Source organism: Pongo pygmaeus, chromosome 13 (genome assembly GCF_028885625.2).
Source record: "Pongo pygmaeus isolate AG05252 chromosome 13, NHGRI_mPonPyg2-v2.0_pri, whole genome shotgun sequence".
NCBI classification, from domain to species: domain Eukaryota; kingdom Metazoa; phylum Chordata; class Mammalia; order Primates; family Hominidae; genus Pongo; species Pongo pygmaeus.
The window spans coordinates 21,852,041-21,879,436 of NC_072386.2; the positions used below are offsets into that span (position 1 = coordinate 21,852,041).

The 27,396-nt window shown below is 42.6% G+C and overlaps 1 protein-coding gene across 6 annotated transcripts in view; it reads right to left on the bottom strand.

The window, feature by feature from the left end:
- The window catches only part of UNC13B (unc-13 homolog B), a 233,571-nt gene that overhangs the window by 39,476 nt on the left and 166,699 nt on the right, over positions 1-27,396 (bottom strand). For 2 of the 6 annotated variants that reach the window (XM_054500698.2, XM_054500697.2), the window contains exon 1: positions 5,990-8,288. The exons of the other annotated variants lie outside the window; for them this stretch is intronic. In XM_054500698.2, the coding sequence (XP_054356673.1) occupies positions 5,990-8,273 (2,284 nt within the window). In that variant the 5' untranslated portion in view covers positions 8,274-8,288. Of the gene's footprint in view, positions 1-5,989; positions 8,289-27,396 lie in introns of those variants that run through there. 6 annotated transcript variants of the gene reach the window in all.

Below are 27,396 nucleotides of genomic sequence, written 5' to 3' on the forward strand. Positions count from 1 at the left end.
ATTTTCTTTTCTCTTTTAAAGAGTCATCTAGATGAGAGAAAATGGTGGCTTAAACACGGATGACAGTGGTGGAGGTAGAGATAATGGCAAGATTCAAGATATTTTTTAAAAGTGGAGGAAGTGGAATTTACCAAAGGACTGAATACAGGCTGTGAGAGAAAAGGGAGAGTCAAGAATGACTCTATGGATTGGGCCTGAGTAGCTGCAAGAATAAAGATGCCACTCATGGGTAAGAAAGACAATAGGAAAGGCAGGTTTGGCAGGGGCTTCGGAAGAAGGATCAGGAGTTTGGCTTTGGATATGTCAAATGAGATGCCTATTTATGTCCATATGGAGGTGTTACATGGATTTGGAGTCTGGTGTCCATGGAAGATGTTTGGGTTGGAGATATAAACCTGGGAATGCTTATGAAACTCGGGATTGAAAGATTATCATCTAGGAAGTAAGTATAGGAAGTCAAGATTGAATCCCAGGATGCTTCAAGGTTGGGGAGAGGAAGAGCAAAGATAACTAAGAAGGAACGGCCAGTAATGTTGGGGGAAAGGGGGAAACTAAGACAGAGAGGTGTTCTGGAAGCCAAATGAAGAAAGTGTTTCAAAAAGAAGGAATTGAGCACAAGGACAGACTGAATATCAATATAATAGAATTGAGTCCAGACATAAACTCTTACATTTACGGTCATTGATTTTTGACAAGAGTGGTAAGACTATTCAATGAAAAAAGAATAATCTTTTCAACAAATCATTCTGGGACAACTAGATATCCATATGCACAAGAATAAAGCTGGACTCCTACCTCATACTATGCACAAAAATTAACTCAAAACTGGCTGGGCGTGGTGCCTCAAGCCTCTAATCCCAGCCAAGGTGGGAAGATCACTTCAGGTCAGGAGTTCGAGACCAGCCTGGCCAACATGGTGAAACCTCCTCTCTACTAAAAATACAAAAAATTAACCAGGCTTGGTGGTGGATGCCTGTAATCCCAGCTACTCTACTCAGAAGGCTGAGGCAGAATTGCTCAAACTCAGGAGGCGGAGGTTGCTGTGAGCCGAAATCATGCCACTGCACTCCAGCCTGGGCAACAGAACAAAACTCCGTCTCAAAAAAAAAAAAAAAAGAAAAAGATCATAGACCTAAATATAGGAGTAAAAACTATAAAACTCATTAAAAAAGCATAGGAGCAAATCTTTCTGACTTCAGATTAACCAATGATTTCTCAGCTATGACACCAAAAGCACAATCAAAACAAGAAAAAAATGGATAAATTGCACTTCATCAAAATTTAAAACTTTTGTGCTCTACTTCATACCCATTACAATGGCTATTACTTAAAAAAACAAAACAGAAAATAACAAGTGTTGAAGAAAATGTAGAGAAATTGGAAGGAACCCTTGTGCCCTGATGGTGGGAACGTAAAATGGTGCAGGCACCATGGAAAATGGTAAGGTGATTCTTCAAAAAATTAGAATTACCATAAAATTCGATCAATCCACTTTGGGGTACATAGCCAAAAGACTGAAAGCAGGGACTCAAAAAGATATTTGTATACCACTGTTTATAGCAGCATTGTTCACAATAGCCAAAAGGTGGAAGCAATTTGTGTCCTGATGAGTGAACAGATAAATAAAATGTGATACATGTGTACAATGGAATACGATGCAGCCTTAAAAAGGAGTGAAATTCTGACACATTACAACATGGATGAACCTTGAGGACATTATGCTAAGTGGAATAAGCCAGTCATAAAAGGACAAATGTTATTTGATTCCACTTACATGAGGTACTTAGAGCAATCAAATTCACAGAGACAGAAAGTAGAGTAGTGGTTGTCAGGGACTGGGGTGAGATAGGATGAGGAGTTATTGTTTAATAGGTACAGAGTTTCAGTTTTGCAAGATGAGAAGCATTCTGGAGATGAACGGTGGTGATGGTTGCAGAACAATACGAATGTACTTGATGTTATGGAACTATACATTTTTAAATGGTTAAAATGTTCCACATAATATTCAGAAAAAACATGGTTTAAATAATACATTTTATGTTATGTATATTTTACCACAAAAAATTGTTTTTTGATTTTTAGTAAAGCCAAGGTCTCACTATGTTGGCCAGGCTGGTCTCAAATTTCTGAGCTCAAGCGATCCTCTCGCCTCGGCCTCCCAAAGTGCTGGGATTACAGACATGAGCCACCAGACCTGGCCAATAGGATTTTTAAAAAAACAAAACAATAAAAAAAGTCTGCTTCAAAGGACACTGTCAAGAAAGTGAAAAGATAACCCACAGAATGAGAGAAAATATTTACAAATAATATATCTGATAAGGGACTTATATCCAGAATATATAAAGAATTCTTACAGCTCAAAAACAAAAGGAAAAAAAAAACTCAATTTAAAAGTGGACAAAGGCTTAAATAGACATTACTCCAAAGAAGATAGAAAAATGGCCGATGAGCACATGAAAAGATGCTCAACATCCTTAGTCAATAGAGAAACACAAATCAAAACCACAATGAGATTCTACTTCATATCCACTAGGATGGCTATAATACAAAAGATAATAATAACAAGTGTTGCCAAGGATGTAGAGAAATTAGAACCTTCATATGTTACGGGTGGGAATGTAAATACTGCAATGACTTTGGAAAACAATCTGGCAGTTCCTCAAATGGTAAACAGAATTATCATATGACCCAGCAATTTTACTTCTAGGTAAATACCCAAGAGAATTGAAAATATAGTTCCATAGAAAAACTTGTATACAAATGTTCATAGCAGCATTATTAATAATAAGCAAGAAGTGGTAATAATAACTCAAATGTCCACCAACTGATGGATTTAAAAAATGTCCATCAATAAATATTGTTCAGCCAGAAAAAGAAATGAAGTACTGATACATGCTACAGCATCCTTAAAAACATTATGCCAGACACAAAAGGGCACATATTTTATAAATCCATGTATATGAAATGTACATAATAGGCAAATTCATAGAAACAGGAAGTAAATTAATGGTTGCCAGAGGCTGGGGGCAAAGAGAAGTGGGGAGTGACTGCCAGTGGGTAAGAGGTTTCTTATGGGGTGATGGAAATGTTCTGAAATTAGATGATGATGATGTCTGCATAACTATGAATAAACTAAAAACCATTTGATTCAATACTTTTTAAGAGACTTTAAGATGAATTTTATGGCACATGAATTATAACTCAATAAAGCTGTTATAATAAAAAGAGGGAAGTGATCATCAACTGTGTCAAACTGCTGACTGATAAAAAGAAGACTGAAAATGAACAATTAGTTTGGTAATATGGTGGACATCTAATGGCCCTGACCAAAGCTATTTTGGTGGAGTGACAGGAATAAAATAATTGAATTTTATACAATGCACATGAGAGTACTTAAAACAGTACCTGGCACATACCAAGAAAAAAATGATGAAAACTAACTCAAATTAATCATAAGCTACAACTAGTAAGCTTAGGGCCTAAAAGATCCCAAGCAGAACAGTAAAGAAAGCAGTTTTCAAATGCTTCGTTATGCTGGTAGTCTCTGTGATACTGAATCAGTTTACTAGGTTAGGGGACTGCTCCAGTGAAGTCTATGTTGCTGAGAGTCTGGCCTGTGTGCTTGTCCTGCTCTATGCAAGGGAGTGCTGGAGCACCCTGTCCATGATTCTGTCTGCAGCCCTCAGGCCAGACTGAGTACTGAGTCTTGGATAGGACCCAGAACTGTGGCTTGCTTTCTTATTGGTGCTTTAGAAAACCTCCTTCTATTCATCACGACTGCTGCTACTACCACCTGCCTACCACGGCACCACAAGTTTCTGCATTGCCTAGAAGGATGCAGCCCAGAAAGGAAACTCTGCAAGCTGAAGAGTTAGACACAAGTGTCCTCATCGTTGGTGCTCATGCTAACATCAGCTCCCACCAATATTTAAAGAGCTTGTAAGAAGTATTGCTTTGATATTTGTTGTTTCTATTGTTGCTGTACTGAAATAATTTCTCAGCGCCTGGGAAGAAGAAAAAGAGGCTGCAAAGTTATGAAGACAGAGAAATCCCTTACAGCTGAGGAATTACTGCCTCAGAAAGCTTCCTGGAAGAGGTGATATATGTTGAAGAATAGGTAAATTCTGCTAGGTTGAAATGGCAAACATAGCATTTTATGTTAGAAGGAAGCATGTATATATGAATATGCTAAGAATAGAAAGTGCAAGGCAAATTTGTATGACAGCAAAGCTTCCTTTTGAAAGACTTATGGTGGGACAATGGGAGACAAGCCTGGAAATATAAACTAGAGACCAATTGCAGTGACCTTGAATGCAAAGTAAGGAATTTAGATTCTTTTTGATAAGTTCTAAGAAGGAGCTCTAGGGAAATTTGAAAAGAGAATGACATAATTTTCATTTTTTAAATGTAACTTTATGGCTTAGTATTATATTCATATGATTCAAATTCTAAAAATTAAAAGAAGGCACACAGAGAAAAATCTCCCTCCTGTTCCATTTGTTCACCTAATACATTTCCCCATGGGCAACAATGTATCCGTTTCTTACATATCTTTCATTAGATATTCTATACATATACAAGCAGACATTATAAGTGTGTGTATTGTATTCTTTCCCTCTTTTTATACAAATGAAAGCATCTTATACATACTGCTCTGCACTTTGCTTTTTTTGCATGTCAATATATCTTAGATAACTTTCCATTTCAGTAAAGAGCTACCTCATTCTTTTTATAGCTACACAGTACTATATCCCATTGTTTGGACGTGCCAATAATTTATTTAACCAGTAATTCCTGACAAATGTTTAGGTTATTTTTAATCTTTGCTATTAAAAGCTATGCTTCAAAAATAGCCTTGTCCATATGTCACTTCCACATGTGAAAATGTGTCTGCAGGATACATTCCTGTAAGTGGTGTTGAGGACTTAAAGGGTATATATATTTGTAATTTTGATAAATTTTGCCAATTACCTTCCTCAGAGATTATGCCAATTTATACTCCCATCCCACCAGCAATGTACAAGTGCATATTCCCTCACACCTTTGCCAACACAATATGCTTCATAATTTAGATGTTGCCTTAGGAAGATTAATCAGGTTATATGCATAAGAGGACAACCCCATTTAAATTTAAAACTGGATGAATATAGCATATGCTCTTTGGATAAATTTAATTTTGATTGGGAAGGGTAATTTTAAAGCTACATATCTCCAAACTGCCTAGAAAAATGTTCTCTTACTTCCTGTAGTCAAAAAACATTCCATTTGCCAGCTCTCAGGTGAGCAGCTTTTAGGGGGAGATGGAAGAAAGGGAATAAGACCTGTGGAGGGCAATGTTGGGCTCTAGGGCTAGGTCAGCACTATAAGCAGCTCCTGGATGCCCCAAATCAGAAATAAGGTTCTGTGTCAGCAAGTCAGGTACTAGGAAGAAACAGGTAGCTGGGGTAGGGGAAATTCCCACAGGGGCCTATGAGAGAAGCCTCATCAGCTACTGGGGAAATGGCAATCTTATCTCAGCAACAAACCCACAGAGAAGAATTTTTAAATGCAACACAGGATTCTTTCTCAGCCCTTCTAGTGCCTGTGAGCAAATATGTCTCATCCCCAACTCCTGCCTCTCACTCCTACCCCTTCTTTACATCTGATATCCTAAAAGCTCTGCAGCTGCAAACTACTTCCGCTCCAGATGCTCCTCCCTCTTTTGAACAGGTATAGCACCACAACAAGAGACTGGAAGATAAGGACGGCTTCCTCTTGCTTGAGAACCCTCTTTAACTCCAATTCAAGCTTCCTCTTGCTTGAGAACCATCTTTCACTCCAATTCCCACAGGATTAGCTTAAGCTCTCTACTTGAGTAATTCAGCCTGATTCAAGCTATGGACGTCAACCAACACCTTATTAAACTGGCCACCACACCAGGTCTCATGCTGGCCAGATGGAGGTCATACTTTAGCCAGCTGGGACCCTGTTAAATAGTGACTCAGAATACCTGAGTGTATGTCTTCTACTGAGAGACGGTTTGCCTTCTGTACTAGCTCGTGCAAAAGTTTTTTCTGCCTTAGTCTTTTCTCTCTTAGAACATTCTTAAAATTGTTGATGCACTTGTTGAGATAAATGGTCTCTGTACACACTTGCTCTAGGCTCAGTCTGCCCTGCTTGGGAGATTCAGGCCTGGAACAAGTCTCACTTCCCAGACATGGAGCCAGAGCAAAACTTGGCAATGAGTTATTAGAAGCAAGAGAGAAGTTGCTTGGATCCTGAGGGGTTTGCTCTCCCTGTGTGGAGATGCCAACTCCACCAGAGACCACACTGAGCAAGCTTTCACTCCCCTGACTCCCAGGGCTCTCCAGTGAGCAATCCTGGGCATCCCCTGAACTCACTGTCCCAAGAAGTCGATCACTGTTCTCTGACTGGGAACCACTCTCATTGCTTTCCAGGTCCTCAGGACTGATGGACCCACTGTTCTCCAGCTTCTGAAACACACCCTGCAGAGCAGAACGAAAGTGGTGAATTGCTCGGCCCAGTTTACTTGTATAAAACTTGATTTCCACATCCTCATCCTCCTGAGAGCCACCCAGAACACAAGAGGACTTGTCAAAGACATCCTTGAGGATGTGAGCAGCACATTCCTCCTCTTCATTCAGGTCAATATGAACCATGTCACTGAAAGTCTCAGGCCCTATGATAATTTCCTCCATCATGGTGTCGCAGCTCAGAGCTGCAAGGCTTCTGGACTTGTCTGCCAAAAGGTCCTCTAGTTCCTTTGAGCTCAGAATATCGAGCCCAGCTTCACAGCCCAGGAGCTCGTCCTCTGCGTTTATTCTCTCTGTCTTCAGTAACCCAGACAATGACAGGCAGCTGCTGGCCTCACTTTTATCGTGGCAGTCATTTTCTGGTTTTCCTACTTTACATGCTTCATGTTTTTGGCTGTACTGTTTGAAAAACTGGGACTTCCCAGAATCCTCCTCTTTTGAGATTAATACTAGGGCAGGTTCCTCAAACTGATGGGGGGTAGACAGAGAAGCCTTTTTCTCTGACAGTTCATCACAGCTGCCACTGATAACTTGAGATGTTCTTGATGTTCCTTTTATTTCATCCCCTAGCTTGGGCACATCACTTTCCTTTGATAAATTGTTCTTGAGTAGAAAGCAAGGGCCTTGCTGCTCAGGGGCCTGGTGCTCTCTCTGTTGATCCTGAGCCTTCATCTGATATGTTCCTGTTATGGGTCCCCTGTCCCCTGTTTCCATCTGAAGAACTGTTTCATCCTGGTTTAAAGAAGTCTGACTATAATCCTGATGTTGTTGTTGAAAATATGATATAGACTCCTTCTGGGGATTCTTATAACCCTGTGGGCAGCTTGGTTCTTCTCTGGTGGCAATTCGGACTCCCACATTCTGCAAGAGGATGGATTTCTGCAAGATGAAGTCTCTATGCTCTAGATGGGCAAGCTTCACAACAGTGGGCCTAGGGGAAGGGGATGTGCCTGCCCTGTAAGCCTTTTTAACGTACCTGTTGCACTGCATGCCATTAACACAAAGATGCTTGGCTAGAAAGCTTTCCACCAGTTCCATAGTATTTTCTCCATCTTGTTCAGGAAGTCCATACAAATACAGAATGGCTTCCTCACTGGGTCTGTCCACATGGGGTTCCTGGGCCTTTTCCCCCTCACACACCTTGGCCAGGGAACAGCTGCTCACCTGTAAGCCTTCTATTTCACTCAGCACTGAGTCTACACAGCTAGAGACTTCATCCACGGAGCCCCGGACTTGGCTCAAGTGCTGCTGCAGCTCAGCAATCTCAGTCTGAAGACGGCTGATGCCTTGCAGCTCTCTGATGATGTATTCTACTACATCCCCCAAAGGTTCCCGCTGTTCACGGCTACAGCCTTGGCCATGGCCTCTGGACAAAAGGGTCTTGGCTTGGTTCCTCTCTGAGGGCTCCTGACAGCTTGTGGTAACGCTGACAGATGAGGGATCCTGAGAACCAGACCCTGAAACATAGGCAGTGGAGCCCAGAGGAAGCTGGCTGTTGTTCTGCTGCCCAAAGCTGCAAAGCTGGGCCGGGTCACCATCTCTATCTCCACTAATGGCTAAGGCTGCTGACCCACAGCAAGGGGGCAGGGAGTTGTCCTCTGGTAAGGATACAGCAGGGCCAGAGGATTTGCTCTTGGTGCCACACATGGTCTCTGCCTTAGCCTTATCTGGGGAAAGCCTGGAGGAGGGTCCCAAGGTAACCATGATTTCTTCCTCTGACTCTTGCAACAATCGCTTCATTTTCTCCCTCAGGGTTTGAGGGGTTCTCTGCTTCTTCCTCTTATTTCTGGTCAGGATGCTTAATAGAGATTACCTTGGAAGGCAACAGCCTGTCCTGCTCTTTTCAGTTTGTTTCTAGCAATTATTGCTGGCTGATGCTTTGGGCTTAGCCCACAGTGCTGCCTGGAATGGCCCCATGTGTGGCCTCCAAACCTGGCACATGCCCCTGGATCCTGGCTTGATTTATCCTGTAGCTAGTGAAAAAGGAAAACAGTGCACTCAGGTCAGAAAGTAGCAGGATGATTTTAGTTTGAATCAACTTGTCAAGCAGGAATAAAAACATTATCTCCTGAGATTATACGATTCAACCCTGACCTGCCTCCCAACCCTAGCCTTAAAGGCTATGGGCAGTCAGTTCTTTCTCATTAGCTTCCCATTAGAGTATCAATGTAAAATTAAAATAAAGTCCTTGTGTTCTCGGCAAGTACCCAAAGTCAACGGTATTGAGACAAGCTGCTGGGAGGTAGATGAGGTAAGGTCAATGAGTAAGTCCTTATTTGAACTTTCACAAAATTCAGTACTAGGAGTCTGGCTCAGAAATAAACAAACAAATGCTTAACCACCAAGGCTCAAATCACATACACAGTGAAAGACAAGACATGGAATGTTTCTTTCTTTCTTTCTTTTCCAGTTTGTTGTTCTGGTGAAGACTCCACTTACTCAAAAGTTTACCCCTGCCTGTGCTTATAGCACAAAGTATTTTCCCTTTGTTGAGTGATGGCAACCATTCTCTTGGAGAAAGGATAATGGCAAGTATTTTAAACTTAGCAGGAAAAATATTTCTTTACCTAATTCTAGAATAAAGTGGCACAGTATGCACACACTGTCCAGACGTAGGTGGCATTTAGCATTAGAGAGGCAGGTAGCCAAAGAGACAGGTATCATGAACCACAACTGGGGATGAAGGAGGTTTAGGCTTAGCTTGGTGCTCCTGAGCTCCACTTAATGCTCTCTAAGGGCTTGCTGCAGCTAATCAATATCTGGGATTGGCTTTCCTGGCCCACGGAGGATCTTTCAGAGCACCACAATAAGTGATTGTCCAGCACACTGTCCACTGCTCAAGTATTAATAACAAAGTGTTGCTCTAATCCTCTGCCTGGCCTAGAGAGAATATCACATGGGACACGTGGGGGAGGGTTACCTCACAGAGGGCTCCAGGGTGCTTTACTCTTCTCCAATAAGGTAAAGACAGACTTGCCACCAGTCTAGTCCCTACACCCTAAGCTATTGGTGACTGCATTACAGAGGCAGAGACGATGATTACCTCACATGGAGTGAGAATACATTCTCTTTTTACCGAGAATGTGGAGAGTGTACGGAAGCAGTAGAGTGGAAAGTACGAGGAGGAAAGCAGATATCTAGGAGGCACATGGGACAACTAATACTCCAGTCCTGCTAGGTGTCCTGGGAGGGGTAAGATGGATTGGTGGGAGACATGCTACTCTTCATGTTCTTTGACCAGGGATGCTTTCCCCATTTTCTAGATTTGATGGAGATTTCTAAATCATCTAAACTCTGCCTCCTTTTATTTTCCCAGTACTCAAGTTAATCCTAAAAGTGGGAAAATGCCTTAAAGAACACAGGCAGACTGCTCTCATGGCAACCCATTTTCAGGAAAGGCCACCACCTACATCTAGTCTGTGGGCCTGGAATTTAAAAAGCATTGTGCTTCCCCAGACTAGGAGGAACCAGAAGGACGATTCAGAGGACTTGGGATAAAGATGAAGCTGATTCTTTTTACTAGAAATAACTAGGCCAAGAACCAAGAGACAGAAACTGCATGTATTCCCATTTCACCTCTCTCCTTTTCTTTCCAGCTTATCTAACAACTCTAATTCATTGAGGAATTCTTCATCTAAGAACCCTATCCATCCTGTGAGGCATTACTGCTTCACCTCAAGGTCTCATGGGGCCAGGACCAGCCATGCCCCTAATCTGGCCAACTCAGTCTAGCCTGCGAGGATGCACTACATGCACAACCAGAATTTCTGGGTGTTGGGCTTGGTGCCCAGCTGCCTAGGTAGACCATGCTCCCAAGTCTAGCGGATGCCAAATTCTTCCTTCTCTCTTCCCACAAGGACAAAATCTGAATTTCCAAAGATACTCCTTTTTTTTTTTTCCTCCCCAACCATGTAGGGATTGGGTATCCCTGATTTGCTCTTGGTATTAGCTATGAACAATGTTCCTGGCTTTACAAGGGCTGGAGCTGCCAAGTGGCCTTTCAAGTTTGTCTTTAAAAAAGAAGTACTGCGCCTGGGCATGGTGGTTCTCGCCTGTAATCCCAGCACTTTGGGAGGCCGAGGCAGGCAGATCACAAGGTCAGGAGTTTGAGACCAGCCTGGCCAATATGGTGAAACCCCCTCTCTACTAAAAATACAAAAATTAGCTGGGAGTGATGGCAGGTGCCTGTAATCCCAGCTACTCGGGAGACTGAGGCAAGAGAATCACTTGAACCCAGGAGGCAGAGGCTGCAGTGAGCCAAGATTGCACCACTGCACTCCAGCCTGGGCAACAGAGCAAGACTGTCTCAAAAAAAAAAAAAAAAAATTAGAATTGCTTAGTAAGCTTAGTAAACTAAGACGGAAGCTCTGTGTACAACTACATGAAGCCATGAGCAAGTGCTACTGGACTGACATCAAGAGACTTAAGTTTGGGTCTTGTTCCACCAGTGACCTTTGATTAAACACTTGACCTCTTTGTGAATTAGTTTCCTCATCTGTAAAGTGGGGAAGATAATTTCAGGAATGTTATTATATAAAGCTAAAATGAGAGATCTGTACTTAGCAAACTGTAAAGCACTGTCCTGTTGTTATTGCTACTGATGTGGCAAATCCCTGAGTCAACAAAGTAGGGAAACCCATATCTAAAGCAAGCATCCAACCACCTAACTGGCACAATTTGAGTGAGCCATGACTTCTACTTCTGCCCCAGACTCCTGCCTTTCCCAGTCCCTTCTAATGGTCTGCAGCAGTGCCTGGAATCCTATGAGGAGAGTGTCACCCTTAAAGTTAGTCCTGTTTTCTCCTAGAAGTTTTCTTTTTAAGGTAAGGAGAAGGAGGAGTAAATCATTCAGTTCCCAATACCTCATTCAAGTGTCAGGAGGCTGGCCGTCTCTCAGACAGCCTGAAAGCATGAGGAAGGGACAAATGGCTATAGGAGCCAAGCTTTATCTTTCCAATGCTGGTGAGGCCCAGAAGTCATTGCCAGGTCTTCTAAGGCCAGCCTCACTTTGGTCCAGATAAGGCAGTTTGTCGCGAACAATAATGAAGCTGACTCCCCTGCTACTGATTCAGTGTAGACCAGGCTAACCTGGGGCCTATCTGCTTCTGCCCCTCAGATCAATACTGCAGACATAAGTTTTTGTTTTGTTTTGTTTTGTTTTTGTTTTTTTTAGTAGAGTTGGGGTTTCTCCATGTTGGTCAGGCTGGTCTCAAACTCCTGACCTCAGCTGATACGCCCATCTCGCCTCCCAAAGTGCTAGGATTACAGGTGTAAGCCACCGTGCCCAGCCCTCCAGACATATTGGGCCTCATTTCCTGGACATCTTACAAGGTATTCCCTTCCAAACTACAGTGCTTACAACACTGGCTGGCCAGCCACACAGGGGGCAAATGGCATAGCCACTGGGTTCAGAGTCCTTTCCTGTGGCCTCCTGAAGACTGAAGGCAGAGCTGCCTGGTTCCCCATGTTACTGACAAATAGGAAATTTTCAACTAGAGCTGCCATAGCAGCTTCTCCCAGCCTCAAACAAAGATGGTTCCTTCCATATTAAACAAACAAAAGCCTCCACACCTTCTTCTGAGTTGGTAGCCACTGCCCTGGGATGAACTTTGAACTCAAGAATCTCTTCTGGTGATATAGAAAGAGCACCAAACTCACTTAGTAATCCAGTCTTTGGGCTTTGAAGCAGGGGATGGAGCTCGATGTGATGCTCAGAGGACCAACCAGTCACTGTGCTGAGTTCAGTAGAATATCAGAAGCCAGAATGGGCTGAAAGGGCAACCCTCAGGGACAGGAGGCCCAATTCACCTCCTTCCCAGCCTCTCTTTGCTACTACTGTCCACAGAAGTGAAATGACAGGGAGCAAACTGTAAGAAGGACCATTTGATCTCCAAGTCAGTTGAACTGCATGAGTACTTACTGTGTGTGCCAGGGAGATAAGATGCAGTCCCTGCTCTCTAATATATTAAGATTTGGAGAGAAAGATATATATATAGATGATCACAATATAAAGTGACACATATTATAATAAAAGTTATAATAAAAAGTAAGCATTTAGCTGGGCTCACGCCTGTAATCACAACACTTCGGGAGGCCAAAGCAGGAAGATCCTTTGAGCCCAGGAGTTAGAGACCAGTATGGGCAAGGTAGGGAGATCACGTCTCTACAAAAAATAAAAAATTAGCTGGACATGGTGGCATGTGCCTGTGGTCCCAGCTGCTTGGGAGGCTGAAGTGGGAGGATCACTTGAGCACAGGAGGTTGAGGCTGTACTCCAGCTTGGGTGACAGAACAAGACCCTGTCTTTAAAAAAAAAAAAAAAAAAGAAAGAAAAAGAAAAAGAAAGTAAGCATTTAATTCAGGGGTTGGGAATGGAAAGGAGGTGAGAGGCCCAGCAAAACGAGGCAGACAAGGCCACAGAAAAGTAATGTTTGAGCTGGGATGGGGTAAGTAGGCTCTGGAGTCCACCTAGCCTTGGAGTTTCCTTTAAGGTACCCAATGTTATCTGTCTGCCCTACTAGGTTGGCCTATTGACTCTGGACAACTCTCCAAATTTCATACACACACGTTCCAACAAAAACCATACTTTTCTGTGCTCTTTTCCTAAGGACTGCCTAAGGCTGGGAAAAATAAGGCAGCCCTTTCAAGGACCATCTGCATTTGAAAAGGGAGCACATCAAAACAAAATGAATTAATCAAAAAGATTAAAGCTTTAATGATGGAAAGCTAACAATTACTGCAGGGAGTAGACCCCTTAAACTACATTGCATCACCACCAGCCTACCAACAAAAAAGAGAAAGGAAAACGCCTCAGTTTTTTGAAATGGCTGATTCTTTTATCCTTCTCTCTGACTTGTCAAATAAATGTGATTAGGAATGTAACTATTCCTTGTAAAAATTGCTTCTGACCCAAATCTGGCTTAGAGGAAACAACCAGGGGACCTCTGGGAACAGGCCAGGACTCGATGTACATATATCAAGCAGCTTCCCAGTTTGTGTGAAACAATCCCAGCAAGCAGAAATCCAAGAGCTCTGAGCCCCCAACAGAGGACAGAGCATTTCTGGGCCATATATCAATTATGTTGTATGGCTAATATGGGCTAAGAGGAATGGATTTCTAGGGCCACAGCAGGTATGGGGATTCTCAGGATGTTAATCATCAAAATGATCAGGGCACAAGATATGGCAAGTGAGATTAGCCAAAGGGAATGAGAAATGCCCTAGATCAAAGGCTTAGCAAGGTCCCAGTATTGCAGTTCCTAGGACTTGCCATCCATCCTCATCAGGATTAAGAGCAGCCCATTTATAGGCCAGAAGCTAGACATATACAAGGGAAAGAAAACTTCAAGCCTCTATATTCAAGAAGGGAAACAATCTCAGGTAACATACAGTTAAAAGACAGTGGCATGAGGGCGGACCTAGCCTTCAGAGGGCAGGCACATCAATACCTCATAATGGAGACTGAATGCCAGGCATGAGAGCAGGCTATTCTGTGCCCTGCCCAGGGCTCCCTTTCAGCAGTAGCAAGGTTTATTATACCAAGGAGTATAACAAAGCATACAACAAATACAATCACACCCAGAATCTAACCCATGACAACGACTCTTCTTTGACCAAACATGAGTCAGGCTCCTCTGAGTCCTCTTTCTAGTAGGCCCTTGACATTGGCTCATTTAGTCCAGTTTTAACAAGAATCCAGCCAGGTCATTTTAGTGAAAATTCCCACCCTTGATTTCTGATCAAATTCCTCATCGTTCATCCTTAGTATCTGTCTATGCTTGGTATCTGACCAAATTTCTTATCCCCTACCCCTGATATCTTACCACCTTGGCCTGCCCTTCAGCAAAAATCCTGTCAAGTAAGTTTAGCCAAAATCCCCTTTGATACTTCATCTTAGTAATTTCCATCCACTGATACCCCACCCTGCTCCTTGGCTAAATTCCCACTTTTCCTTATATTTGGAGTTGAGCTCAATTGTTCACCCCTACTACAAAACCCCAGTGTTGTCGTCCCCCCACATAAAGTCTGTCTTATCATCTTTAACAAGCATCAAAATAATTTTTGTTTAACACTCACGTACCCTCTTTTTCCTTACTACCTCCTGCTCTTGTGAGTAGACTGAAAAAGATACAAGTGCAGGAGAATCTACTCACTGAACACCCCACCACAAAAAACCCATCTCTATTCTCTTACTCTAGAATTTCCTTCATAGAACTTATTCCCATCTGATAGATAATATATTTGTTTGCTTGTTCATTATCTGTCTCCCTCCCCGACCTCTGTATCCTAAAACATGAGCAGGGACTTTGTTTTGTTCATAACTGTATCCTCAGCACCTAAAACAGTGCCTGTGCTTAAAAAAAAACAAAAACAAAAACAAAAACAAAAAAAACCCCAAAACAAACCAACCCTATCTTTGAATAAAAGAAACCAGAACATAGTTGGACAAACCCTTTAGACGGTGTCTAGGCCTGGAATCTCACACTACATTGTGATCCAGGTTATGGAGTAGTCTTATCATCATAGTGCTTTTCTATATTTTGAATTTGAAAGTCTTTAAGCATGGCAGGTACTCTAGCTTCTCAAAAGCCCTACTACCCTTGACCTAGAATGAGACCCTTGTTGTCATTAATCTGTTTTGCTGTGGCAGACTACTAGATGGGAGGCTCCTATTCAAAGATCCACAGCGGGTGTGAACTCCATTACACTGGAAGCTGTGTCTTATTTGTTTCTGAATTTCCAGTGCCTAGAACAGGGCATTACTATGCCTGACACACAGTGAGAATTCATTGTCATGGAAAGAATAAATGAACTGATGGCAGAGCTGAATTAGAATCCAGGTCTCCTAATTTTCTCATCCATTTCTGTTTCCATGACAACATGCTGCATTCAAGTTCTAGGTTTCCTTCTAGATTGATGGCTTACAGTCCTCTTTCATTGTAAAACTAAGGTGGAAATCTTTCCCCAGTTGTACTTAAAATTCTCTGGGAACTCACTCAGGACAAAAAAAGAAAAAAAAAAAAAAAGAGGGTGGGGGCATGGCAGCACTGGTCTCTGCCAGACTGTCCATTAGCTGGTATCTCTCCAGTGTATGAGACTGGCAGGGAGAGGCCCTGCCGTGGTTCCTGTTATCCCAGGGATGCTGTGACAGGGCTTCTATCCCCCACCCCGAGTTGGAAAAGCTGCCCTGATCCTTGCGCTAGTGATGGGTGAGTCTAGAGCAGCACTGACTAACAGAAATATAATGTGAACCACATGTGTCATTTTTAAATTTTTAATCGCCACATAAAAAAGAAACAGGTAGAATTAATTTTAATATATTTTATCTAACCCAATTGCCAAAGTATTATTTCAACATGTAATCAATATAAAAAATTATTAATCATATACTTGCATTTGTTTCCTATACTAAGTTCTTGAAATCTAGTATGTATCTTATGTTTAGAATGCATCTCAAATTAGACTAGCCACATTTTAAGTACTCAGCAGTCACATGTGGCCAGTAGCTACCACATTGGACAGCACGGGTCTAGAATTCTGGGGTGGGAAATACTCTGGAGAGCCTTCCAAATCTGGCAGTAGAAGCTCACTGCAAAGGGCACACTGTCATCCCAGAGGCAGTCGAATGTTACGTTCTTTCACTCATCTTTTCACCTGCTCACTTTGATCCTGGCTGGAAGCAGCCCATTTCCATTTTGTGTGAGGTTCAATCCTCCTCAAGGCTACAAAAAACAAAGTATCAAGGCCCCAACCTGCAGAAGATGAGAGTTTTTCTCCCTCTCAACCTGACTCTTTCATGGTACCCCGCTTCTTTCCAATACTCTGCAGAAAACCACAGGATAAACCTGGTTACCTCAACAGAAGCTTCCCCTTCACATGGAAAGCTTAGAAACCTCTCACAGACAAGAACATAATTTCAATAAAACTGGACCAAGAGTATGCTATCCTATCCAACTCATACTAGAGGGACACACAGTAGTAAGAGATTATATTTGTTTAGAATTTTCAGTTTATATGATTCCTATTTTATCATCACAACAACCCTGTGAGGCAGGAGGGTTGTTGTTATTGTTCTGATTATACTGATTTCATAGATGAGAAAAATGAAGCTCAGAGAGGCTAAATGACTTGACCAAGGTCACTGAGTATAGCTAGGATTTAAAAGTGAGTCTTCAATCTGCAAAGTTAGTGCTCTTTCTTCTACATGCAAGACACAAGTGGACAGACTATCTATTGCGCATGTGTGCATATATTCAAGACTGAGAAAACTGAAGATGACTTTTCTGTTTATACGGCATATGCACACATGAAAGGGATGAATTAATACAGTAGGATGGTGGTTTTTTCTCTTTCTCTCTGTCTCTCTCTCTCTTTCTCTCTCTCTCTCTCTCACATATACACACACAGGAAGGGTGGAAATGATACAGAATATATTCAAGAACAGAAAGGTTACTTGAGTACATGCATACACACAGGAGATGAAGGGATGGATTATATATCTATGTGCGAGTAGGGAGAGATGAATTTTGCATATTCATATATGCAAGCTGGATGAATGAGTTGTCTATACATATGCACATGCAGGAGAGGAATGGACAGGTCATTTATTCATAAACACATATGGACACATGAAAAAGGAGAAACAGGTTATTTGTATATGAGTAGGCACACATCCAGAGGGTGGCTGGGTTATCTATATACATACAGGAAAGTACCACAGAGGAATGGATGGTCAGATTATCAGCACACAAACACATGCACGTGAAGATTCTACCCCAGTGCGGCATATGCTACTTTTCACTCATTATGATGACCCCCCTCACCAGCAAGTTGACTCAAGCAATTATGTAATTAATGTAGCTGCTCCATATTCCACCCACAAATGCTTTCCTTTTGCCCTGCTTGTTGTTCAGTCAGTCATACACACTCGGTACCACTTACCTTGCTGCTGCAACCAAAATAAGGGTTAAGGAAATAAAAAAAAAAAAAAATTAAAACCATGAATTCTCAAGTTTTAGAATGCAAATGCTGTCTTTAAGAGGAAATCCATCCAGGAGCAGCACTCCTTGGTTTGACAGAGAAGCCACAGGACGAACTTTCTGAGCCAAAGCACCACTGCTTGCCCAACCGACAAACAGAGCCAAGGAGCTATTATTCTCAGTTGCACCCAGCTGGCTGGCTCCACGGTACAAAGTTGACGACAGAAACAATGCCCTGCAAAAAAACCCCTCAGTGAAGGGCTCGGCAGGACTCTCACTGGCTGCAAACGTAGAAATCTAATCTGGTCCACACCTGTCTGGCAAGGGGGATTCTGAGATCAGCCTGCTGAAGGCAACAGCAGCCAAACTTCAACTGGATGTGGAATTCTAACTCAATCGATTCTGGGCTTTGAGACTGAGGCAGAAAGCAGGGCAGCTCCTGCTCCTGCTGCTGCTCCTCCTCCTCTCCAGCTGCTTCCTGCCTGCAACCTCCCATAGGGCACCAGCCCTCCTCACACGTTCCTGGCGCACACACCCCCTTCCCAGCACACTCACGCACACACAACCCTTGCCAGCAAGCTCACTCACACACCCTTGGTAAGTGTCTCTCCCTTTTGCTAAATATAGATCTTACTCTCTCCCCTCCTCCATTTCCTTCCCTCGTTCTTCTCCTCCTTCCTTTCTTTTCCCCTATCTACCTCTCTCACATCTGGGCTATAGGATATAAACAGACACAGATGGAGACCTATACTTTCAGGAGCTCCTAGTCTCAGAGGGAAGCCGGAACACAGCATGCCAGCCATGGAACTGCTGAAGCACAATACAAAGGGAGTCTTCCCTTCTACTGAGACAAGCTCTAAGTTGGTTGGTTGGTTGGTTTCGTGTGTATATAATCTGTTGTCAGCATTTGGCAAAGCTGAAGGATAGGTACAGTGATCAAGTGCAGTTAAAATCAAACAGTGCATGTTCTTGGAGTAGACATCTATTCCAGTTCTTACTGAACAACCACCACAAGAGAATCAACTGGAAAATAAGAGCTCCCTCAAGCTATGCCAAAGCAACAACCCGAGAGAAGGAGGGGAAGTTAGGTGAGCTGAGATGAACTCTGTACTGCAGAAGTCTAGACCAAAGATGGTTTCGGAATACAGAATTAGGAACGAAGTAACCTAAAGTGATATCACAATGACCAAAAAGCTGCCTAAGGTTCAGGGCCCCTTATGACCCCAAATTTCATAACCCTTCTTTGCCAATGGATGCCCTATCTCCCTGGAGCCTCACTAGCCAGGTGGCTCTCATATGACCCTAATTCCTAATAATTCAACAATTCTAGTTAGGACTCACTGGGAAATTGAATGTCCTTATCTTCAAAGAACACTCAAGTTGTTCACTGCAACATAATGTCCAAGCACAAGCCAGGACCCCTTGAAGCTCTGGAGCATAAAATGCCAAATACATGAAACATGATATCCCCTTTCCACTCTGCAACCATAGGACATGAAAGATATCACTTAATGAACCTAGATAACCTCAGAATCCTTCTCAATATAGAGCTCGATCAGCCATTAACAATCCAGTGAAATCATTCCTCTTCTGACTCCCCTGAGCTTGATCTTATGAGAAAAGGCCCTCTTCCTCCTTAGGCCAACAGTAGGTGGGCAACTTTGATTTACCCAGCATGCCCAAACCAGGCTCTCAAACCTTGTGACTTCTGCTGCCCTGCAACATTCCTCATGGCAATCCACAATACAGTATGGCCTCTTTAGCCCACAAATCAGGTAGTCAGTCTATAGGGGCCATCCTAGGATCTGTCATTGCAGAACAGGCAGCCCTTTATGGTAGATAAAACGAGCATTTAAATTAAGAATGATTTGTTTGGCTTATCCAAGATCCTGAGAAGAAAGGGTTGATTTCAGAGCCAACATGTGCCTCCCTACTGCCTTCTTCCAATAACATTGCTTCCCCCTCAACCAAGGAAGAAAATTTAGATTCTGAGAGATGCTAAACAACCCATTTCTTAGCCATCCACCTCATTATGCAGCCAACACTGACAGCAGAGCACATACCTCCTAACCTAGTTGGGAGCTGGCTAGATGACAGAAGAGATAAGGCCTGACAGCACAACTATAACCACATCTAAATACAGAGGAAAAAAATAACTTGAAAACTGTCAAGTTTCTGTGGAAGTCACAGCCAATTTAATGTGGAGTTTCCCATCCTTCAGCCAGAAGAAGGAGGTAAAAGGTTTAAAACAAGAAATATAGGGAAGATTGATTAAATTAGAAGTCCCTCTCCCAAATCGGCAGCCACTCATAAAGAGCCCAGAACAGTGGCTGTCACTATCAGGTTTGGTCAGGCTTCCTAGGCTAAGGAAAAGCTCAAACTTTCAAGAGTGGGAAAGATTCCCCAGAAGTAGGACCCTGCTAAAAGAACCTACTTCTTCCTGCCTAATTGACAAAGTGGCCCCAAGGCCTGGCTAAGGCCTCTGGATGGTATTTCTGAGGCTAATGGAACCCACCCTGTCTTGTCACCCAAACACATCCAGCCCATTTTTCTAAGCAGCTTGGGATTCCAGAAAAACAAAGGCTCAGGCAGTAGAAGATGTGGTTAGCACATGAGGCACAACAAATCTGCTATCTCCAGTTATAATCTTCAAACTTCACAGGAGAGCTCATGCAGCTTTGACCACAAATTACCTTTGTATCTTTCCACCTTCCCATGTTCCAGCAAAAGCAAGAAACAGAGTAAGTGGGGAAGTAGCAAACAGTCAGTGAAAGCTCTTGTAAAAGAGCATGGCCCCTTCTGCCACTGTTCTATAGGGCCCACAGAGTGCCAGACACCACATGGCCAAAGGACATCAGGACTCCTCAGTGAACTAGCTCTTTGGGACAAGCAGGCAATTTGTTTTGTGAGCCACATGGGCAACAATGCAGCCCCCTCATCACAGTGGATCTGGCCCTGGGGAAGCCTGAGTAGGCCGAAAGGATGGGGTGCTTTTTAGAGGTAAGAAATAGCACAGCACCCACCTCAGTTGGGAAGCTTCCTCAAAGTAGGCTGCTCAGGAGCTAGCTGGGCAGAACTGGAAAAACAGATTGGGTTAAGAAGGAAAAGGCATTTATCCAGAAGCTGTGAAATGCTCTGAACAGACATTCTCAAGGTCTGGTTCCCAATTTAAATCCTTGCAGGGATCTTTGCCTAGAGACACATGAGTCAAGATGGAAATTCAACATGATACACTGACACTCACGCAGAGTTGTGGGAAGGTTCAGACCTGCAGGAGTTCTAAAGGGGAGCCGAATGGGTGGGTTAGTCAGAAAACCACCTGGCATACAAAATTCATCTTCAGCTAAAGCAACTGAGTGGTGTCACAGGAATACTGGAGGAGGGCCTCACCAATCACAATTCTCCCCACTCATAAAAACCAGTCTAAGTCTCCCTGACGTCAGATACAACTGGTTTAGAAGCAAAGAATATGCCTGCTCCAAACCTGGCCTGCCTTTTCAGGTGTCAATGCCAGAGACAGGCTGGGTCAGGACCAGCAGGTGCTTACCTTATTGTACAATATCAACACAGATGCAAGGTACAAAGGATGGGTACGGCCAATGTCTATATCATGCAGGAGTCAGCTTGTGACTGTTTTCCTTCTCTACTGCTGAGGAAAGCCAGAAGCAACATGAAAAAGCTGACATATAGTCACACAGCTGGGATTTATTTCATGAGGAAGATGGTTTTTCTGGTGGCTAAGAAAAGTCATTTTTCCCTCTGTAGAATGATGCCCTCCCTACACCATGGAGAAACCATATGCAGCAGAGAATGACGGGCAACAGGAGGTAATCCTGCTCCTTCCCTGAGGAGCATGCCATCCTAGGGGAGTGACAAGCCTGGCAGAGATGTGCTGACTTTACTGATGCACTAAGACATAGCTGCTTTGTTACCTAAACAGACCCGACAAGCTGCAAGGCAAGCTCTAAGAGTCATAAATTGCTGACAAGTCTTAGTCCTACAATCAGGTCAAGGACCATCCCTGATTAGCAGAAACTTGAACATAAGGAGCGGATAAACTTCTTGGAACTGGCCAGCTAACCAGTTAGGTTTTCAGCCTGTACCTCCAAAGGCTGTGGCCCCATATCTATTTCAGGACCAAATAATTAACAATTCGTGATCATAAGAAACCTATATGTCTACTGCCCTCTCACATAAACCCGACCAAAAGTCACAGCTCCCAGATTTAGGACTAATGCCGGTCCTAAAGTAGTATTTGTTTATATATATATCCCAGCCCAAGCCACAGAGTGCATTGGCCCTGCCTCAATCTCTATACCCAAAGGAAACAAAGATGCCATATACTGAGGATCCTCTAAAAGGAATCCAAAATTTGAAATCCCAGGGAGAAATGAACCTCTTGTACTGAGTGGAGACTAACTGGGTTAATATTGATCAAATATCCCCTCAGTACTTTGTGGCTTATTCTAAGATACATCTAAGAATAAGATACAGGGCAAACCCAAATCTGGAGAATTCTCTTGGCTTAGGCCCCTGTTCCTATAGTCTTGTGGAAATATGTCCCTAACCAGCAGATGAGTTTCAAGTGTCTTCGGATTCAATGAAGGAATCCCAAAGAGGTGCGTTTTTCCCTACAGGATTCTCCAAATATTCAAAAGTTATCTGATATGAGGTACTGAGTTACAGGAAGGTAGCTAATGTACAAAGGGGAAAAGAAGACTTAATGGAGGTGTATCCTTCACTGAGGATCTCTGACAGTAAGAGGGAAGCATGGTGGAAAGAAAGGGAAGCACTCAACTAGGTAAGTCAGAAGAGAGAACTACGTGTTTAGAGGCCTAGGCTGCCAGCTCACCCATATCAACCCATGCAGAGACAACTTCTCTGCTCAGATACTGGATCATTGGAATCCATATATCCTAATTCTTTACCCAGTGAAAGAAGTCCCTGCAAAGCCCTTTGTGCCTCTGCCATAATCTATTTTACCTTCTTATCTATCAGTGTCTCCTCTGCAATCTTTAGTCCAGGCTTATTTCTCATTTCAACTATTGCAAAATATTCATTCTCCCTAGTCTCCGTTCCTCCAGAACCACCTCCCACTCACTCCTCTTTACCCTTGATCCATGATGCACAACTTGCTAGGGGGATATTTCTAAGATGTACATAGGTTTTTGTCACTCATTTTCTTAAAATCCGTCAGTGACTGTGAAAAAAAAAAAAAAGTCCTAGTTCTTTACCATGTTATCAAAGTTCTTTCTTGACCTGCCCATGTCTAGAGGAATTTGGCTTCCCAACACCCTAACTTTAGTCAAAGCAAACGTCTTGCACTCACTTAATGTGCCATCTCATCCTTTCTGTTTCCAGATGGGCCTATCTAGAGTGCCATCAGAGAGTAAACATCAGGATGGTGAGAAGGTAGGAACCTTTTCAAATGCTTTGTCAGAAGATAAGACTTGTAAATAAACATGAAAAATTACTTTGGTACCTGTTATGGGCTGAATTGCCTGAACGTCTGTGTCACTCCAAAATTCATATGTTAAAATCCTAACCCTCAAGGTGATGATATTAGGCGGTGAGCCTTTGGGGAGGTGAACAGATCATGAAGGCAGAGCCCTAATGAATGGGATTAGTGCCTTTATAAAAGAGGCCCACAGGAGTTCTTTTGCCCCTTCCACCATGAAGACGCAGTGAGAAGGTGCTGCCTATGAACCAGAACACAGGCCCTCACCAGACACTGAATCTGCCAGTGCTTTGATCTTGAACATCCCAACCTCCAGAAATGTGAGAAATAAATTTCTGTCATTTATAAATTACCCAGTTTATAGTATTTTGTTAAAGCAGCCCAAATGAACTGAAATAAATTGTGTTCTCTCAAATTTCAGATGTTGAAGTCCTAACCCCCAGCACCTCAGAATGTGACCTTATTTGGAGACACAGCCTTTAAAGAGGCAATCACATTAAAATGAAGTCATTAGTGTGGGCCCTAATCCAATATGATATAAAAAGGGGAAATTTAAACATAGGGACACACAGAGTGAAGAAAATGTGAAAAGAAATAGGGAGAAGATATCAATAAGGACTACAAGTCAATAAGGACTATAAAGATCCTTCCCTCACAGCCCTCCACAGGAACCAACTCCAATTAAGGTGTTGACCTTAATTTTGGACTTCTAGCTTCCAAAACTATGAGACAAGAAATTTCGCTTGTTTAAACCACCCAGTCTGTGGTACATTGTTATGGTAGCCCTAGCAAGCTAATATAGTACCTTTCAGAATTACTACTACAATTCCACATAAAAATATTTTACAAAGTTAATAAATGAACACCTAGTACACCTATAGTCCCAGCTACTTGGGAAGCTGAGGTGGGAAGATAACCTAAGCCCAGGGCGTCAAGGCGGCAGTGAGCCATGATCACACCACTGCACTTCAACCTGGGTGACAGAGCAAGACCCTTTCTCAAAAAAATAAAATAAATAAAAAACAAAAAATAAATGAACACCTATTAAGTAACAACATCTTGTTAACAGGCATAATGAAAAGATACAATCCTTGCCCTTAAGAAGTTCATAACCTAATGGGGGAAATGTTAAAGCATGAGGCATTGTTATACTCATGTTATATATTCTGAGGGAGAGGAGTGTTAGATTTTATGTTTGACGGGGTAGTAAGAAAGGATATATAGAAGAGAAAGTGGAGGAGAAAAAAAAGATGGTAAGTACGGTTTGAACACATTGTATGAAGTGGCTATGAACATTCAGGTGACAATATCCACAGGAAGCTGGATAAAAAAGTCTGGAACTCATGAAAGAGGACTGAGGTAGAGACAGTAATTTGGGATTTATCAGTTACAGGTTAGGACATGGATGAGATTAACTAGAAAAGAAAATGAGGTAGAAAACAAAGCCTGGGAATTATCAAGTTTTAAGGGGCAAGCAGAGAAAGAGAAATGCTACGAAGAAATCAAAGATGGGGCCAGGTGCAGTGACTCAGGCCTGTAATCCCACCACTTATGGAGGCTGAAGCAGAAGGACTGAGGCCAGGAGTTCAAGACCAGCCTGGGCAACATAGGGGGACCCCATCTCTACAAGAAAAATTTAAAAATTAGCCAGGTCTGGTGGCACGTCCTTGTAGCCCTAGCTATTCTCATCCCAGCTACTTGGAGGCTGAAGCAGGAGGTCTGCCTGAGCCCAGGAGTTCGAGGTTACAGTGAGCAGTGATTGTGCCACTGCACTCCAGCTTGAGTGACAGAGCGAGACCCTTTAAAAAAAAAGCCAAGAAGGAAGAATATTTTAGAGAGAAATCAGTCAACAGTTTTATCTCATCTGTCATTAACAAATGCTCCAGGAGGTTGGTTTTCATCTAAAATGATCTTCCTAACTTGTCTTCTTAGGCTGTTTAAGTCTGAGTGTTCTCATGTGAGGACTGAATAAACACATTTCCTTAGCATGCTTGAAGGTGACAACCAGCAAAGAGAAGAAGCTTAAAGAATGGGCTACAACTTACCTCTTTCCCTTTGGCTTCAGGAAGTTTACTGAAGTCTTACAATATGACTGTACTTCAGGGCACAGTGGTAAATAGCAGCTGCATTGTCCACAGGAAGAACGCAACATGCCACTTGCAAGAGGCCATGGATCTCCCCCATGACATATGCTTGGAAACACAGGAAGCAAGTTATCCCTTGATTTCCATCTTTAGAAGCTCATGTTATTTTATTTCTTGGCCATTTCCTGATACTTAACTGCTAACTTAGTATTCTCTGGGAATTCCTCTAAGAAGACTTCTCTGATCACCCTAATCCAAAGGGCTTGTTCCTTAAAGTCCTGTGGCAACTATTTTCAGTTAAAAGACTTAATCATTTCTTTTGCAATCAATTACTTAGGGCCTTGTAATACCACTTATTATTTTTTTATTTTTTATTTGAGACGGAGTCTCACTCTTGTCGCCCAGCTGGAATGCAGTGGCGCGATCTCGGCTCACTGCAACCTCCACCTCCTGGGTTCAAGCGATTCTCCTCTCTCAGCCTCCTGAGTAGCTGGGATTACAGGTGCCTGCCACCAAGCCCGGATAATTTTTGTACTTTTAGTAGAGATGGGGGTTTCGCCATGTTGGCCAGGCTGATCTGGAACTCCTGACCTCAGGTGATCCACTCGCTTCGGCCTCCCAAAGTGCTGGGATTACAGGCATGAGCCACCGCGCCCGGCCACCTAATATTTTTAAGCGTTCATTCCATAAATCTTTGCTGAGTTTTTGCTAAGTATCAGGAGGAATTGATGCTAAGAATTGGTGGTCAGTTCTTGACCTCAAGAGCAATCTAGCAAAGGATTTAAAGCCTGTAAGTATGCAAGGAAAACACACGTAGAAAGCCTAAGTAATAAGAAAATAAGTTGCCAGGAATGGGGTCTTCCCTGAACTGTTTTTCTACCTACATGCACTAGGGATATTAGGCAGAGAAGATACTCCAGGTGAATGTGTACTCTTAATTCCTAAGACTTGAGACGCAAACATCTGCATGGCCTTTTACCTTGACAAGCCAAGCTGGGCCAAAAGACGTCTTTAGCAGAAGAGGTTTTTAACCAATTCAAAAGGCAGGTCAAACAGTCTGCAACTTAAACTTTAGCCCCTGGGCCCATATTTTTTAATAGACATCTGAATTTCTCCAAGCGTAAGGGGAGGTACAAAAATGAATATCAGGGCTAGGTGCAGTGGCTCATGCCTGCAATCCCAGCACTTTGGGAGGTCAGAGCGGGCAGATCACCTGAGGTCAGGAGTTCAAGACCAGCCTGGCCAACATGGTGAAACCCTGTCTCTATTAAAAATATAAAAGTTAGCCAGTTATGGTGGTGGGCACCTGTAATCCCAGCTACGTGGGAGGCAGAGGCAGGAGAATCACTTGAACCAGGGAGGAGGAGGTTGCAGTAAGCCAAGATCACACCACTGCACTCCAGCCTGGGCGACAAGAGCAAGACTCCGTCTCAAAAAACAAAACAAAACAAAAAAATGAATATCAAAAGCCCAAAGCAGTTTTCTCAACCTGACTTTTCATTCCCAAGTTCGTTCCAAATGACAGAGCTCCTGCCTCCAGCATATTAGCCCAATTACAGTGCTTATTCTTCTTTGGACCTGAAGTGAGACGGCAGCCTTCAGCAACTCCTAAAGGTTAGAGTGAGTGACTAATATGTATTATAAAGGACACAGATAAAATGTACAAGAATTTGAGAGAGGAAAATATTTCCAGCATTAGAAACACTGGTTTGGATGTGAATCAGAGAAGGCTCTATGAACAGCATGATATCTGAGATTGATCCAAAGAATGGATAATATTTGGATATGTGGAAACTAAAAGGAAAGGACATTTTAAGGCAGAGGATAGAGGATGGGTAAAGACATGAAAGGGAGGAGGAAGGTGTTGGAAAGAAAAGGATATTAACATTTACTGAATGCTAACAACACGCCGGGCCCTGCTCTACATGTATGATATTATTAAAACCTTATCCATCCACTGAGGCAACTATGATATTCAGAGATGAAAAAATTATGTTTCCAAAGGGCTGGGTAACTTGCCTAAGCCTAAGGTTACACAGGCCATAAGTGGTGGAGAACTTAGGCTCTGTTGAGACTATAATTACCAATGTAAAGAAAAATTAATTTTTTTGAGGATAAACTTTCATTCACTTCTCTATTCACTCACTCACTCATCTGCAAAGAGTTTAGTGGGTGCCAGGCATCAGGGATATAAAGTCATACATTTTCTCTACTCTATATTTTAATGCTGTTTTTCATTTAGCTTTTATTTAAACTTTTTATTGAATTATAATATACATTATAATTATAACATAAACAAGTCAAAGGTGTAATTTTACATCCATGTAAACAGAATCTAGATCA